At 45.0% G+C, this 12,720-nt stretch overlaps 1 protein-coding gene across 1 annotated transcript; it reads right to left on the bottom strand.

Moving 5' to 3' along the window:
* Positions 1–105: 105 nt before the first annotated feature.
* Positions 106–11,764, bottom strand: LOC143270601 (disks large homolog 5-like). The gene is made up of 6 exons (XM_076561125.1): positions 11,610–11,764; positions 8,973–9,132; positions 6,029–6,212; positions 2,147–2,262; positions 1,100–1,194; positions 106–935 (listed from the first exon to the last, which is right to left on the bottom strand). The coding sequence occupies exons 1-6, from the start codon at positions 11,719–11,721 to the stop codon at positions 766–768; spliced, it is 837 nt and encodes a 278-aa protein (XP_076417240.1). The 5' UTR covers positions 11,722–11,764; the 3' UTR covers positions 106–765.
* Positions 11,765–12,720: the final 956 nt, after the last annotated feature.

Below are 12,720 nucleotides of genomic sequence, written 5' to 3'. Positions count from 1 at the left end.
TTGTGCATCTCAAGATTCCTGAAACTTACTGAGATACATCAAAGCCTGTGAGTTCAGGGTTTACAGGAGCGTGAAACCTCACCTGCCTAAAGAAGAGTCTCAGAGTGAAGTTTGAAATTGCATTTTATTCATAAAAATACATTCATTTTACTCAATGGGGGCTTTCAAAACAGCAGTCCTTATATATAATGTATAGGCTTAGGAAACTATTAAAACAGTGACAAGAATATAAGAAATAACAAAAATTAACAAAACCTTAAACCAAAATGAAGAAAACCAAAATCCAAAGCATAAATATCCCAACATATAAACAAAAAAATTAAGCAAATTTCAGGATCACTTGGTATTTCATTACGGGAGAGCAAATGAGGTGAGGAACTAGCTTATTCTCTGCAGTGAATTATCTTCAGCAAAACTTGCACATGACATGGCTTCAAGTCAGCTTGCACAAGTCAGCTTCAGCATTGCACTGGAGAGAATCTTATGCTTTTGGGTGTGGTCTGTCTGGATGGCAGTGTGATGTTAACACAGTCTTCCTTGTCAGATTTCCCATCACATATGGGGTCAGCTTGTCAAAGCCCTTGATAGGAAGCTGACAGAAGAACTCTTGCTCACCCACATGTCCCCTTCCATGTTGTTTTGCCCCTCACTGGGGCCACATGCTGATGGATGTCAGGGTTGTTAGTAATTTGTGTTGTGCCCTCTGAATCTCAGACTATTTGTTATACAATCTTTTCTCTGGGAATAGTGAGCCACAGATGTGGATCAGATTGTGGCTGGATGGCCTGATGGCAGGTTGATATTTGCCTCACTAGTGAGTTCACAGCTGAAAAGAGGTGGCATTTTCTGAGGAGGCCGTGAACCTGGAGTGTAGAATGCCATGCCTTCAAGGTGTCTCTGGCTTCTTCCAGCCTTTTCAGTTTTCAGAAGAGGTGCTGTTAGGGAAAATCAGCAAAGAAAATATTCAGAATCAGTTTTGCTGTGCCACTGTCAAGAAAATCAGGGCCTATTGATTCCTAGTAAACAAAATTTAAGGAAAAAAACACACCCCATGAATACCCTGGCTCCTGGGGATGGGGCTCAATGGTGGCTTACTTGCCTGGAACATAGTGTTTCTGCACCAGCAGCTCCATCTGCAGGAGGCTCTCTTCCTGGGCTGTGGTCTGCTCCAGTTCCTGCTGGAGGTTTTCAAACCTAGGGGAGGAAGGCAGCTGGGGCACAAGCCTGGTGGGGACCTGCCCTGTCAGCTTTTGAGACCCTACCAGCTCTACTCAGCTAGACAAGCGAGCATTACCTTTCACCTGAGTTCATTCCTTGCTTCCCGAAGGAAAAGGGTCAGAGAGCACCTGGGCAGGATTTTTTTCTCAGCTTTTAAAAACTGCTAGAAGTTGGACTGGTAAGTACATACTGTTCTGGATTAGAAAAAAAACAGCGTATTTCTCCAACAGTCCAAAGACATCATTTTGGAGAAATATCAGTATGTTAAAGTCTTAGGCACAGTTCAGGAAAGATATCCCTGGCCTTGATTAGATACCAGGTGAATGCGAACCTCCTGGAAAACTCTATGCCTGCCCTTTAGTGGAGCCTACACAGCAATGCAAAGAAGGCTCTGTTTATTCCTGCAGCTTAGAACCCTGCATGGGATTAACTTGTCAGCTCCTACTCTGTTTATGACCAAGAGTAAATCTTCTCATGAGAAACTGATAAACATTGCAGAGAGCCTGCAATCAGCAGGAGTGTGCTTTTATGCAGATTTGCAAAAGGTGGACACTTATCTCTAAATGTGATGTTCCTGATGAAAAAGATGCAGGGGACAGACTTTCCTTCATGATCAATGATCCTCCTTTCTAAGTTTCTGGCTGCCATTGGAATATTTGTGGGGAGAGCTAATCTAAGAGATGAGATACGCAGAACATACTAGAGGTCTCAGGAAGGAAGAAGGGGACACAGTCCCCATAAGACCAAGGAGAGAGCATATTGTTTCCTGGTCATAATTCCTGTTGACCGAGCCAGCAAAGACACTCTGAGGGGTTCTTTCCCTGGGGTGGCTGGCAGCTTTGCCAATTGACAAAACTCAAAGAGGACGGAGATCCAGGTACAGCGGACCCACTTGGATCCACCTGCTTCTGGAAGCCTGGGCTCCTACCTCATCTGGGACACAGTGAAGTGATGCTGCAGCTTTACTGCCAAGTCCCTTTGCCTGGTGAGCAGCTCCTTCTGCTTCATCAGGGACTGAAGATTTTCCTCAAGTCTTTGATGTTCCTGTTCATTAGAAGATTGTGTTTTTAGGGGAGGTTGTCCTCACTATGTACAGAAACATGCATTCTCTCTCTCTCTCCCTCTCTCTCTCTCTCTCTCTCTCTCTCTCTCTCTCTCTCTCTCTAACACACACATGTATATGGATGCGCACATACAAGCACATTACATTCCATCCACACTTAGTTTCCCAGATAACTCTTATGTAAGAAGAGATCACCTGGGTTACTATGGAGAACAAAGTTACCTTTCATTAACCTACACACTCTCTACCCATATTCCTGCCTGGAGGCAGGAAACACAGGATGCTCTGAGCACAGGGATGTGGAGAAGATTGTGTACTTTTACACAGTTTTGATAAATTTTCAGTTTATTTTTAGTTTATATGTGCAGATGTACAGACTGCTTGTGTGTCTGTATAACATGTGCATTCCTGTTGACCTGGGAGAAGAACTCAGTGGGTAGATAAGTCAATGCAGTGCTTGCCTTGAAAACCTGTACACAGACAGGTGAACACCAGAGTTCCTTGACCTGTAATCTGAGCTCTCCTAGCAAGTTTACCATTCTATGAATTGAAGGCTTAGTTCCCCAGCCCAGGACCACTGGATGGCAGTGGACCAGCCCCTTGCTCTCACTCAGTGCTTCCCAGTGCCTCCAAGGAGGGCAGCTTCCTCCTAAAGAAGCTCTCTATACCACAGGTTGCCTCCATTTAGGCCCAAAGGAATGAGCTCAGAAAACTAGAAAATCTCTACAATCCGGAGTCTATTTTAAATTTTCCTCCAAGTAAGTTGATTGTGTCAGGGATTTCTTTGAATAACAGAAGTTTGACTAACTCATGGCAAAATGACTTCTTATATTATTCCATACTTAACAATAACCCATGGACCACATTGTATGTTTGCACTCATCAGTGATGGGTATCTGAATAGTTTGTAGTTGAGCTGTGGTGATTAGTTCTGCTCTATCCTGTTGTCCCCTATTCTCTGTGGACACCACTTTCCATTCTGGAATCAATGCTCCACCCGAAGTCTGCAGTTCCACTTTCTGAATAATTGCACATAGCTTCTAACAGGACTGCACCATTTTACACTACTAGCAATGTCTGAGAGATCTCATTTCTCCCACCTCTCCATCAGGCTGAATTTAACTCAGTATGAAGAAATGTGGAATAAAAGCAGTTTCTGAGTGCTGCAGACACAACATGGAGTGGGTACTTGAGAGTGAGCCTAAACAGTGCCCTGAGACAGCCTCTCCTCACACCTCAGCAGAGCTGTGGGACTTCTGCTGGGCTGGGATGCAGCCACATGGCTCTCTGCATTTCAGAATTTCTCCGAGAATAAAGTCCAGGCCAAGATACAAGGACAAGGTTAGCTGAACCAAGGTTAGGCAAAGCTAAAAGGAAAATGGCAGCAAGCGATGAGGAGAAAAACAAAACAGGATGCAGGGAAGTCATCAGTCACCAGCCTCCTTTCACCCAGAGCAGAGAAGGACACAAACCTTTCCTGCATTTCCTGCCTCTCAGTAGCCGCTCTCTCACCTTCATGGACCCCATTACTTTGTTTTTCCCCAGAGGATTTCTTTGCAGATAAATAATTCTGCCTCTACAAATACCTGAAAAACTTTTAGCTTGCATCAGTTATGTGTCCTTTGGTTGTAGTTAGCTGTGTGGACATGCAGAAGGAGGGGCAACTCAATCTGTTCTTTGACAGAGGCAAAGTGATACTAACCAGATTAGGCACAGTACTTTCTCATTGAAATCCATCTCCATCATTCTTAAAGATGTTCCATCGTTTCGTGAGAGAGTGAACATACACATAGATGCTCAAACACACATTCTCATTCCCCAAAGATACACATAGAGACAACACACACACACACACACATACAAACACACACACACATACACACACACACACACACACACACACACACACACACACACACACACACACACCTTTCTTGAATCCAGAAAGGCAAGGTAGAAGACTAGAATGTTGCAGCACCTTTTCTACTCCAGGGGGAGGTAGTGGGTCATCCCTGCTGTCTACAAGCCTTTTATACCCAGCCAAGCTCTTCTGCCCTGGTCTTCCCTTCCTAGGGAAGTTCTTATCACCAGACTCACTGATCATACAGAGAAGTAACAACCTCTGCACAACTGAGTTGGACCACACAAAACCAAGTGCTGGGGGAAGAGGGTGGGACATGAAGCCTCCCGATAGATTTAAGTTGAACCATCATAGTCTCCTCACTAAACTTACCCAGACTCCTCCACAAAAGACATCGACAGCACCAGAGACTAGAAGTCACCCATTGTCATTACCCAACAACTTTTGACCAGATTACAGTGCACATTATATGAAAACAGCCCCAGGCCAGTCAGTGGAAGGCTACTTAGATCATCCACAGAACTTTTCTAAAATGCAGCACTCTATACAACTATGAGTTGGACTCTGTCCTAAGAGTGAGCTTCAAAATATCAGGTTTCATGTTGTGAAGCCAGTAGACAAAACAGACCTTTCCTGGTAAGTTACCTCTATGGTGTGAAAGAAAAGGAGTCTACTTTTTATTTTTAAAGTAGCTCCATTGTTTGATTTTTGTTATTTATTATAAGACACATTAATTCCAAAGTAAAAAAAAAATGTTTAAAAATTAAGAGAAACCAACAAGTCAATTCTCTTTTTGACCAAAAGAACCATTTAACAATGAAATGAGACAGAAAAAGACAGGACGCTCTACTGTGAGGAGACAGGAGATCCAAAGATCTGTGGCTGTCCAGCTTAGCCAGAACAAAAATTTTCAGGTTCAGTTAGAGACCCGGGCTGAAGGGAATAAGGGAGAAAGCAACAGAGGACACTCGATGTCATCATCAGACCTTCCAAAACACCCACAGATGTATATACACCCTCAGACAGGCATACTCACACACAGACACAAATCACTCCAATCATGAGTGATCAGAATGCAGTGAGGAGGACATCACACTGGATGAGGATGACATTGCCAGTTGGTTTTAAACTCCTCACAATAGCTGTTATAAGTTAGTCCCACAGTTCTGCATAATTTTGGATTAAAATTGCCTGGAGAAACATGCTGTGTCTCTGCAGGCTATGTTGATGCAGTTGGCTCAAATCTGCCACCCTGACCCCTGCCTTTCATAAGCCCTTGCCACATCCCTGGTCATCTAGTGAGCTTCTGAATGTAAGATCCAGGATGGGAAAACTGGCCAATGCCACTCAGAGCAAACAGTACTAACAAGCTGTTAATTTAGTTTCTGTCACTGTGAAGCAAGAGCTTGGCCAGGTAAAAAGAACACCATGGCAGTCTGGGAACAAGAGGGTAAAATGCCACATGACACCCAAAAAGATGTCTATGAGTCCCAGTCATTTGGCTTTTTCAGAGGGTGTTGCTCCTTGCATGCTGTTTCTGCTTTGATCACACATGACCACTGCCAAGCAAATGAGACCCAGACCCTTGACCTTACTCACTCAGATCTCTGTGGATACCATCATAGCACGGCTCCTTACATACTGACATACAGGTGAATGATATGTGACTTATTCGTCTCCCTCAATGGACTGCAGCTTCCCTCAGAGCAGTAGGATTTGCTTGCTCTAAGAGGCTAACTCCCAGAAAGACTTGTGAATAATCACAGAAGCGAACTATTGGATGGGATGGGCCGGTTGGATAAGTGAGTAGAAGGTTACATGTGTATGTGTGTATGTGTGTGTATGGTCAGACTGGTGGCCAGCATGGCCCTGCTGCTTCAACCTACCTGAAGCTGCCTTGTCCAGAGGTTGTAGATCTTCTCATGAGCCTCTTCACAGAGCCTCTTTGCCTCCTCACAGGACTCTTGTAGTAAAATCTGCTCTCCCTCCAGCTTTTTCTTGTCCTCTAGCAACATTCTCACTTTTTCTTTCAGCTGAGTCTGTTCACTCAGGTGCTGACTGCAGAGGGTGCTGAAATATCACCAAAAATGATGAGCTCCACCTCCATCTGCCACTCCTGCCTCCTAATACCATGATTCCTGCAAGGTCCCATGACCCATCCCCAACAGCCCTGCACTGGATCCCACATTAGCCATGCCAGCATGACTCAGGTGCAGGCCAAAGCCAAAGAATAGCCCAATTCCAGAAAGATTTACACTACTTCTGGAGACCCTGACAGCAAACCGGGTCCATGTACCTCTGAAGGTTGGATCTGCTACCTCCCCCACACACATCCTGGTGCTTAACTGTTCACAGTAATGGGAAAACATGAGCAGGTAGAGGGAAACCATGCTCTGAGGGAGACAGAAGACACATTGGGAATACATTCCATCCATGTGTCTCATAGAAATCAGCTCTGTAAGCTCCTGCCAGAGCCACAGAAACCATGGTGGAAACCATGTTTTCTGTCTAGAAGTTTCAGAAGATGACAGGAAAATGTTGGGAGGGGCTCTCAGACTCTTCATACTTGTGAGAACTCAGTCTTGGAGGCACAAATCCAAGAGCGATAAGGCAGGCTGCTTGCTAAGAGGTAAACTGACCAGAACTACCACCCTCACTTTGGTTCAAAGGTGGAGAAGGAAGAAGATGCTGTGGGATGTGTTTCTGTATGATGTGAATATGTATTGCTCCCATTGGTTAATAAATAAGGTGCTTTATCCTATGGCAAGGCAAGAAGGAGCCAGGCAGGTAAATTCAGGAGAGACAGAGAAGAAAGGCAGAGGTGGAGAAGATGCCAGCTACCACCCAAGGAGCAACATGCCAGCAGCCTGGCAATGCAGCAGCCATGTGGAAAAACACAGGTCAATAGAATTGGGTTAATTTAAGGTGATAGAGCTAGCTAGCCTGAAACTTAAGCCATTGGCCATACAGTTTGTAAGTAATGTGAGCCTCAGTGTGTTTATTTGGGCCATTTGGCTGTAGGAGGCAGGTGGGACAGATTCCTCCTGACAGTGGTGTCGGGCAGGACTGGAGAAACTTCAGACAACAAGAAGCAGTCCTAACCAAGTTCTGGAGTCCACCCAAGTCTGGCACTAACTGGTAGATTTTTGTCTTCTCACTCAGCTCTGTGCACTTGTACAAAGCCTCACTAATCTCCTTGGGTAAATTCTTCACATCTGACATATCCTTCCTATGCTCTGTGTTTTGTATCTCATGCTCTGAATTCAGCCTGTTGTAGGGCATAGCCCCAGAAGCGAAGAGCCCTGTGAACTCAGGCCTCAGTGGCCCCATGAATTAAGGTTGTATTTTGCACTACCCTAGCCTACTGGATGTCACACCCTGAATCCTATGTACTGGGACCTCCTGATGTGCATTAGACTTGCTACCCTGCCCCAGGGCCAGGAAAGGCTGGGTGTCAGTAGGGAGGGAGACAGGGCTACATGAGCTCCCTCAGTAGGCCTGGAGAGGTAGACTAGCTCTCTAAGAAGGTCCACCACCTTGGGCCTACCTGAAATCTGTGATGACATTTCCACTGTTGTGAGAACAGAAATGCTTTGTCCTTAAAAGGATACCCAGAACTCATCATCAGTATTGCCATGGAGGAGGCACTCCATGAGGATGGCTTTATAAACTCACAAGGGGATTCCACTGAGGGACCAGGGTGAGCCCAAAGCACTCAAAGTGGAGCTCCCTGGTCTCAGCACTTATATCACCTGAAATGTTTGAAACAGGCAAATCCTCAGGCCTACTATCAATCTCTAACTCACAATATCTGAAGGAACACACAAACGCACACGTGCACGCACACACACGCACACACACACACACACACACACACACTGTAAGGGAGCCTCTCAAAGACAGTACAGAACACATTGACACACCAAATCCTCAGCACAAAGAGATGTACTTTCCAGTAGGGCAAGCATGGCATTGGGAGCCTGCCTCTGGATCATTCAAAGTCAGACAACATGCAGCAGGCTTTTTTCAGCAGTGTGATTTTAAATAGAAAGGTTAACTCTGTGTTAGGGTGAGTTGCTGAGATCTGATTGGACAGGTTGGCAAGTGTAGCCGAATAATGAATTTTGATTGTTGAACTTTGGTGTTCAGTTTCAAGAATGAGTCTGTGTCCATAAAAGGGAATGAACTTTGGGGACTAAATTTAGGAATGTAATCTAATGGTTTATCAAGGGAGAGGGAAGTGAAAAGGGCAAAACCTGACACTGCTATGTTTGCGATGTTTGGGCCCCTTAGCGGGCAATTCACATGCACGCAAACCCACCATTAGGATGTCAGAGACATGCAGGTGGGTGGCATTGTATCCCAGTACAAGGAACAAGACCAGAGAGGAGCAAGGATGGACTCCAGGCCTTCCAGTCACACACAGATGGTCCAAGTAGGACCACTAGGCCCTTCAAGCTGCTTCCAGAGCAACAAGCAAAAATAAATACCTTGTCAGATACAGAGACTCAGGTTAAACTCAGAGCACCCAGTATCTCCTACAAGCCAACACCTGTCAGGCCTCTTGAAATGCATGTTGTGATCTTACACCCTACTGCCTCTCTCTGTGGATTGTGATTCAGGCCACAAGCTCTGGGTTTCATTAGGAGGAATCAGAACAGCCTGTGTTCCATCTCACTCCTACAGGCTTCAGTTCTGCCTCTCAGATGCATTCAGGAAAATTTGTTTGTGCAGGTAATTCTGCAGGTGCATCTTCCAGTGACCCGAGGACTGCTGGAATTGACACAGTTGGGTCAAGACATTCACCAGAAAACAGGGCATGATGAATACCTGTTGTTCAACTCATTGTTGTAATGGGCCAGGAAATCACGCAGTTCATTCCTGTCATTGGTCATCATCTGTAGCTGAAGTTTCAGTTTTTCCACCTGGTTCAGCTGCTGCTCCTGCTCAGTGAGGAAGAAGGGTGTGGATGATGCCTTCCTAGCAGGCCCTGTAGGTACATAAACACAAAGTGAATTTCTACAGATGAATGGCATACGCCAAGAAGATCATGTGGAGTCTCAAGAAAAGGCCTGAGGAAAAGGAAAAGCATGGAACCCAGTGAAGCCCTCAAAGATCAGAGTAGCTCTCCTTAAGCTGGGCCTCATGCTCCATGTGTCTGTCTCCAATCACTATGGCTAGATATATGCCTCAGCCCCTATCGCAGCCCCACTGGCCCTGAATGACATAAGCAAGGCTAGCCATGTTTGTTTGGAATTGTCATCTCATACCTGATATGTGCTGGTATTGTGCTCCCCAAAATATTGTGCACCCTAATAAACTTATCTGGGTTCAGAGAATGGATCAGCCACTAGATACAGAGGCTAGAAAGTCGTGGCACTCATGCCTTTAATTCTAGCATTCCAGAGGCAGAAATCCTTCTGGATCTCTGTGAGTTCAAGGTCACACTGGAAACAGCCAGGCATGGTGACCCTCGCCTCTAATCCCAGGGAGTTATGGTAGAAAGCAGAAAGGTATATAAGACATGAGGAGCAGAAGCTAGAAGCATTTGGCTGTTTAAGCATTAAGGCTTTTGAGCAGCAGTTCAGCTGAGAGCCATTGGGATGAGGACACAGAAGCTTCCAGTCTGAGGAAACAGGATCAGCTGAGGAACTGTCAAGGTGAGGAAGCTGTGGTTTGTTCTGCTTCTCTGATATTCCAGAATTCACACAAATACCTGGCTCAGGGTTGATTTAATTAATAAGAATTGTAAGATTCATGCTACACTGATGTGATGCAAGAAGTCCAGGAGTCCCTACTGCTTTTCACCTACCAGCCCTGACAACATCTGTCCACGAATAAAAGGAACTGAATGCCTCGACCTGGTACGTGGATGGAAATTTTCTCTCCTTGGTAGTTACATCAGACATAAAGTGCAACAACATCCCATTCTGATACTGCATTAGTGGTTCTGGGCCTCCTGTTGCATTCTTTGCCTCTTGTTGCATTCTTTGCCACTCAGAATGAACTAAAGGAGGTTCCTGCACAGCAGCTGCAGCCTTGACCAATCCTGGCCCTCTGCCAACTAACCATCAGAAATCCTCCACCTTGGATCTGCACTTTAGGAACCCTGATAAGCTGCATAGGCCAATTGCTTCATGATCACAGCTACTGGACCCCATTACTAGAAGGTCCAGTTCTAGCCTCCCCTCCTCCTTAGGAAACGAGGCCTCTCTCTGCCAATCAGTGTGATCAGTCTTGTCAACATGTCAGTTGGTGAACAATATAAGCACTCAGTGAATGCCTCAAGGGCAGTTGGCATTCCCACAACACTGGTGATTTCACAGAAGATGCCAAGGGCTCTCCAGGATGCAATAGAATTTCCAGAGAATGGACTGTTAGGGCCACTGCCAATGGTCATCACCTATCTGATAGCAAATTCTTCCCAAATTCACCAATAGCCAAGCTGCCCTTTCCAGGAGCCTTTCCTGAGACACAGGGGAAGGCTTTTAGCACCTTCCAATCCCGAGATCTCTCTGATTCATTAGAATCTAGTTCATTCTAATTCAATAGTTTATCATGTGTGGAGAGCAACACTCATTTTCCAAACATTGCCCAGGAATGGCTCCTCTCATCCTGATAATTGCCAGCTAATAAGATGAGAAATTAAGGATGCTATGAAATTAGCTCAGGATTAAGGGGAAAGAAGGTCAGTTCCATGAGATGAACAAGCACATCAAAGAAAATCCACAGGGCAGTTTCACTCTATGGGAATGGTGGAGGATTATGTGGGTCCTGTCAGAACAATAATGTCATATAGTAAATGCTGGAACTTTTGCCAAAACCTCCAGCAGAATACATTCCAACCATCATGATGTTAGCAGAGGTATTATCAACTACTGATAGGTATGACTGAAAATACCTAAGGACTGGGCATCCCCAGGTGAGCCGTCAGACACCAAGAACAAATACTTACAGGAAGAGTGGTGTCCCAGTCCTGCACTCAAGGTAGAGGAAAGAGGACTGGCTAGTGAGAGGGCAGGAACTCAGAAACCTTAGGGGTCACTGACATGCGGCAATACTTGGTGGCTCCTGCCCTGCTAGTGGTTGTTACTTAAAATGTGAGACTCTCTAGATCTGGCCAGGGGACTTTACTCTCCCTTTTATTAGTGACATACACCAAAAGAAATCCAGTGTGGGTGAAGTTCAGGGCTGGAACTGAAACCTCTTTAGTCCCGCTGTGCTTCCTTCCCTCTCAGAGTGAAAGCAGAGTGCCCTCAACAGAGCAGATTCAGCCTTGACCATCCCTGGCTCTGTACAAACTAATCTTGAAAAATTCTCATCTCTGGGTCTGCTCTTGAAGAACTCAGAGGACCAGGATAGGCCCATTTATTCTCAGAAACTCTCCCCTCCTGAGCCCCACTCCTGGAAGGATCATCTGAAGCCTTCCTCCTTCAGGAAACTCCCCATCCTTTCCCCAGGACTCACTGTGCTTTCCCCAGAACCATGGAGACTGAAGGCCATCTTCCTTCTGCCTCCCTCTGATTTCCCTGAGCTCGCCATCCTGTCTCCTAAGAATCCTGTTCAGTCTAGTCAGCATGTCTGTAAGTGAAACTCGAGACACTGCACCAATGCCCCAATGACAGTTGGTGTTGCCACAACACTGGTGACATCACATGGAATGCCAGGGCTCTCCAGGAGACAGGAGAATGTCCATGTGATGATGTCACATGGTCTAGCTGTTACTTCCCTGCTACCCTTTGCTTTGCATTTAATATCCATCTAAGAGTATGCACACACCATATTTGTCTTTCCGGATCTCTGTTACTTCCCGAGTATCTAGTTCCATCCATTTGACTACAAATTTCATGATGTCACTATTTTTTTTTTTTTTTTACCACTGGGTTATATTCCATTGTGTAAAGCTACCACATTTATATTATTATATCCTTCAGTTGAGGCCCATCTAGGTTGTTTTCTGGTTCTGGCTATTACAAATAATGCTGCTATAAACATGGTTGAGCAAGTGATCTGTGGCATGTTTGAGCATCCTTTGGGTATATGCCCAAGAGTGGTATAGCTGTGTCTTAATGTAAGTAGATTCCTAACTTTCTGAGGTACTGCCCTACTGATTTCCTGAGTGGCTGTACAAGTTTGCACTCCACCAACAGTGGAGGCCAAGCAGTTGTAGAAAGATCAAATTGAACTCTAAAGGATATGCTAAATAAACAGAAAGAGGTAACAAAAAACTCAGAAATAGGTTACATAATGCTCTATTAACTTTGAATTTTCTCAATGCTAATGAGAAAGGAACAACAGCTGCAGAGAGACATTGGATAATAGAAAAAAACTACAGGATTAAATCAGCTTATATACTTTAAAGATATGCTGACCTCAGAATGGAAACCAAGATATGTTTTCCATTGGGGATGAGGTTTTGCTTTTGTTTCTACATGAGAAGAAAAGCTATGGATACCATCAAAATTGATAAAGGTTCGATTTGAACAAGAGAGACCTCTTAATTAGAAGAGATGATAGTTCATCAACCAGCATGACCATCCAATTTAAACTAACTTACACCACTAACAAATGCTTTTCA

This window comes from Peromyscus maniculatus, chromosome 23, assembly GCF_049852395.1.
Source record: "Peromyscus maniculatus bairdii isolate BWxNUB_F1_BW_parent chromosome 23, HU_Pman_BW_mat_3.1, whole genome shotgun sequence".
NCBI lineage: Eukaryota > Metazoa > Chordata > Mammalia > Rodentia > Cricetidae > Peromyscus > Peromyscus maniculatus.
The sequence above is the reverse complement of the archived record's forward strand: the minus strand, read 5'-3'. Positions and strand labels throughout refer to the sequence as shown.

What these genes read in the sequence shown, in the direction of transcription:
- LOC143270601 (XM_076561125.1), bottom strand. Translation starts at nt 11,721, where the DNA reads ATGCTGACTAGACTGAACAGGATTCTTAGGAGACAGGATGGCGAGCTC. An exon ending in ATGGTTCTGGGGAAAGCACA is followed by an intron (nt 9,133 to 11,609) that starts GTGAGTCCTGGG and finishes ATGTACCTACAG; the next exon opens with GGCCTGCTAGGAAGGCATCA. An exon ending in GCAGAAACACTATGTTCCAG is followed by an intron (nt 936 to 1,099) that starts GCAAGTAAGCCA and finishes TTTCCCTAACAG; the next exon opens with CACCTCTTCTGAAAACTGAA.